At 39.1% G+C, this 4,873-nt stretch overlaps 1 protein-coding gene across 1 annotated transcript; it reads left to right on the plus strand.

Annotated features, from left to right (window-relative positions):
• Positions 1 to 122: 122 nt before the first annotated feature.
• Positions 123 to 4,125, plus strand: LOC110041827 (uncharacterized). Its single transcript, XM_089284148.1, has 4 exons — positions 123 to 247; positions 888 to 981; positions 2,016 to 2,212; positions 3,311 to 4,125. Exons 1-4 carry the CDS (start codon positions 227 to 229, stop codon positions 3,932 to 3,934), a joined length of 936 nt encoding a protein of 311 aa, XP_089140274.1. The 5' UTR covers positions 123 to 226; the 3' UTR covers positions 3,935 to 4,125.
• The last annotated feature ends 748 nt before the right edge of the window (positions 4,126 to 4,873 follow it).

A 4,873-nucleotide genomic window follows, 5' to 3' on the forward strand; every position in this document is an offset into this window, starting at 1 on the left:
AAATCATTGAAACTCAGGTTTCAGCTAAGGCAAGATTTAATTGTCCTACATTCGTTTTATCTCTTACTATAAATTTTTGAATGGTTGTTGATTCTGGTCAAATCACTAGGCGATTTGTTTTTTGCTATGAAACGTCATGGAAAAAAATTTAATATTCTTAGGCTGTGTGCGACGCGAGTTGAGAAAAACAACAAGAGGGAACGTTACCGAACTCTAGCTTAACAAAATGCTTTTACTGCCAAAGAAGGTAAGACTGTTTCTTTTCCTTTGTTCAGATCAGTTTCAGTCACAGATCAAAGTACTGTAATTTAAACTGAGAACTCAAGGTTTCTGCAAGATCGGTTGAGGAGATTAGTGAATTTGTTTGAGCGATGGAACTTGCTTTCGAGAAAAAAACCAGGGGTGGAAAGCTAAGGTCGTCTTAATTACTGCAATGTTACTGTGCCCGAGAAATGTGTTTTTACCGCTGAAGGTTCAAGTTCCTTGTTTTTCGGTCCAAGTCTAATTCAGTCTGAGAAGCGGTTGAAATCATTCGAATGATCACGGTTGGTGTGCGTTCCTTACTCAACAGTCCAATTTTAGGCATAGCTTTAAGCATATCTGGCAATATCCGGCGCAATGTCCGGCGTATTTATACAACAGAAATCCAAAACATAAAATACAAATCTCGTGGCCGTCGGAGAGTGTCTTTGTTGCAAGCGAACCACGAGTTGACGCTACTCCTCGTCTACTGCTCCTCCCCAGTCCTCTTGCTTCTTCTCCTCCACCAGTAAAATAAACTTGGCCGGTGACCTCTTTCAGTTTGCTGTAATAACAAAAGGTTCTTTCGCCAGGAGTTAAATGCTCATTTATTTGAGATCTCATGTGTTTTCCTACACTCTCTTTAGTGCGGGTCATTCCGAAGTCAGCCTTTAATGATTACAGCAACAATTTTCCTTCTGTTGGCTGGATTGGCGTTGATGCCAAACAAAAAACCTGACGGTAAGAGGAAACCGTGAGAGATATCCCACATTTTACGAGAATTTTAAATGACTAGCTGGAAAACGGTCTTTAAAGTGGTTCTGGAATCTCAGTTATCAATGAAATTTTCAGCGATTTCTAAGCTCATAAATTAAATATTTCAACTACCAGTTAATTTTACAGACCTGAAAATACTCATTTCCCAGGTGACTCTTGAAATTTTGACCAATGGTATTCCATTGGTGAAATGCATCTTATTATAGGGACTTCAAATATTTCCAGTGGCTTCAGGCTCAGAGTAGGGGTTCATTCTACCCGTCCCTTAGTACCAATGGTACGATTGGTACCAATGGAATAACACCCGATCCATTGGTATTCCATTGGTGAAATGCATCTCATTATGGAGACTTAAGAGGACTGAAGAGCTTTCTATTCGTACCAATGGTACGAATCGTAAGGCTTCTTTGACGAATGGTGATCATTTACCAATGGTACGACTGGTCAGGGTGTTTTGAAGATTCGCGTCTATTTGTGTGTATTGGACATGCATGGGAGTAGAACTCGGGACTAAAGAAAACACATCTTGTATTGAGGCCTCTGACACCCTAACCATGCCGCCACGCTACTTTTCATAAAACAACGGAAATGTTGTGGGAAGTCAGCTCAAACAACGTATTCATATCTTAAAATCATTCTTTCTGGTAATTGGACTTGGCTTATTGCCTTGAAAATGGGATGGAGGCTTAACAGAGAGGAGGACGTGTTTAAAAAAGGCAAAGTTCTAAAGAGCGCGGGAGGAACTCATTGGAGAGAGGAGGGCCTTGATAGATATGTAGTTTTAACGGTATCCTTTCTGTCAGTCACATCCACCGTCGTTAGCGCGGTCGTAGGGCAACGCTTCTGCATTTAATCAGAGATTTTAGGATTTTCCATACTGAGTTGAAGTAATTATTCCTGATTTTATGTACGAGCTCTAATAATTTTACGTACAATTGTCTCTTAGCGCCAAGTATATTAATATCTCATCTTTTCCTTATTAACTGCTCGCATCTTAGGGAGGTTAGACGGTCATTCGTTATCAAACAAGATTACCACACAAAATATTTCTGAAAGTCTCCCGGCCAGAGCTCGACTTCACCTCATTGTCCAGATTCCAGTGTTGAATATCATAAACGAACCAGAAAACAGTGAAGTTGTCTTGAGACAAAAGGAGTACGTCTACTGCCTCAGAAGAAACCTGATTAGTCCGCACGTAAGTTTACTTCGGACTTCAATCATTTTACATTTTAACTTACAAAAATAGAAAGTTATAAATTTCTTAGTTTCTAAACATAGATTTAATCGCCAATAGATTCCCAAAGCAGTTTACGGACTTTGTGGACTGTCCAGTTTTCACATTGACTTGTTTTTCCTTTTTCAGCTCACACAGAGTACTCTCTTTGTCTTGATAATGATGTTAGCATGTTTGATGATGAATCGAGAGAATTCAGGGTTTAAACTTGCCATGAGTCAGTGTATTCTGTTTTTGGACTCAAACTGCAGCCTTACTCCAGTCAGGAGTCTTAATGATGGTTGATAAATAGATCACATTCGTGTTCTCGGTATTGGACTGGAACTAGCTCGCGAGGGAGGCTCATGCGAGGGATTGCCATTAAAAAGAGATAAAGTCGAAATCCGATACGAAATCGAGCAATTTCAGTTTTGCTGTGCACAAAAACCTGGTACCAGAATAATTTCAAGTATATTACAGTTCTTTTTTCATCTTTTAAAAAAGCTAAAGATTTAAGTAGCTGCCTGAAATAGCACCAAAACCAATTTCCCACGAGAACTCGGGAATAAAGTTCCGAGAAATTGTGCAAACACAGGTAAAATTTCATCATCAGTTTCATTTCAGTCAAGTTTCAGAACTTTGAAGTGTTTCATATGAACTTCAAACGTTGTTTTCGACATTTGGTGTTATTAGAATGATTAATTTATTTTTGAGAAGATATTTAAAACGGTCGCACAGAAGTTTACAAATACGATGTAAATAATCTCGGTACAAGGTTTTTGCCACTTGTTACTCGTACTTCTGGCGGATTCCTTCTTTATGTCATTTGCATTTTCACATACTACTCCGCGTTAGCCTCAGTTGCAAGCTAGTTTCAGTCCAAAACCGAGAACACGAATACTGCCTCTTGTTTGGGAGAGTCTGATGACTTGCTGGGTGACCGGTGGTGTTGAAATTAGAAATCACAGCAGACATTCCAACCCTTGGTGTGAATGGGTTTTGTTCCTAAAGCTATATATGCTTATACAGAGAACATCCGCGCGTGACTTATGTACCTTAACTTTCCTTGATTTTTTCCAGGTTGAAAAAATCCATATTTTCTGTGAAAGCGACACGGATCGTGATGACATCAAGGCCCTGAATTTGCCTGAGGACTGGAAATTCAATTTTCATTTTCTTGGTCGACGCATGCGCTACAAAGACGCGTTCCAGTACGCTTCGAATAACTTGCTACGTAGAAATGTAATGATAATGAACGCAGACTGTTATGTGGATAAAGGGTTTGAACGACTGGACGAAAGCATTTTGAACAGGAAAACAATGTACGCATTGACCAGGCATGAAACTTCCGAAAACGTGCGTCTCTGCAAAGCCAAAGATTTCTGTGGACCGACGGCAGGGTACCGTGGTTCCCACGATGCATTTCTGTTCAGGCTTCTTGTGCCACTTCCCTCTCAACTATTAGATAGCATTGACTACCGGCCGAACATTAGAGGCATTGAACAGGTGTTGATTTTTTACTTCAAGAAGTATGTGCAATTTGATATAAAGAACCCGTGTAAAATCCTTTATATTGTCCACCATCATTGTAGCAAAGAAAGAAACATAGCAGAGCGAAGTATTCAAGGCCAACGAGTTGATCGCTATCTTCACATCAAGAAAGAAAAAAGAAGGCTTTACTTGTCACCATTTTCTGGTTTGTGATATATATATCTTATTAGATGTTTTGGTGTGTAGTGTCGCTGTATATTTTTACGAGTTGTGCCGTATTTTGACGAGGGCGAGTCAAAATACAAACAACGAGTAAAAATATAAGGCGATACTAGACACCAAAAACATCTAATAAGAGATTTATTGTCCAACTGCTGTAGTCAATAAATTTGTCAGTGAAAGAGGTAGAGTGTGACAGTTTTGCGTGCCCGCGCCGACCTGTGCGGCAAACAGGTTTTCAACTGTACGAATAACTGTACAATATCGCTGTATATTTGTACTGTTACTTGGACGGTATTCGCTACAGTTGGAAAATAATATTTTATATTATGCCTGGTACCTTTCGAAATGGGAATAAATGAAATTTATTCCACATAGTAAGGCTAGGTTTACACTAGAGGAGATTTTGCCAGATTCGTAAATGTTTCCGGATTCATCAATTTTAGAGTAGTCGGATTCGTAGGCGATGAAAGCATATTTGGATTCCTAACCGTTTACATACGACCATAACTCGATCCGGGAACATTAATGATGGATTGGTTAACAAGCCGTTTGTTGCCTCGACAACAATGATGACGAGAAAGAAGACCGCTAGGAAGAGTTTGAGACAGTCTGAAGTTTTCTTACCACTCGCTGACCACGCTATTGTTGCCCATCATGTTGTCCCACGAAACATTTGTTCGGGTCGTATCCAGAACCGTCGAGGTTTTCGATCGTGCCATCGTCGTAATGATAACAATAACAATAACATCAACGACGACATCGACAACGACAACGACAATGACATTAACAATGGCAATAACAATAACAATAATAATAATAAACAATAACAATAATAACAACAAAAATAACAATGATAACAACAACAATAATAATAATAATAATAATAATAAGTGAAAAAGTGAAAAAATATAGGGTGTAATACGAATATAT

This window comes from Orbicella faveolata, unplaced genomic scaffold, assembly GCF_042242905.1.
Source record: "Orbicella faveolata isolate gen_17 unplaced genomic scaffold, um_ofav_v1 contig_13, whole genome shotgun sequence".
Taxonomy (NCBI): domain Eukaryota; kingdom Metazoa; phylum Cnidaria; class Anthozoa; order Scleractinia; family Merulinidae; genus Orbicella; species Orbicella faveolata.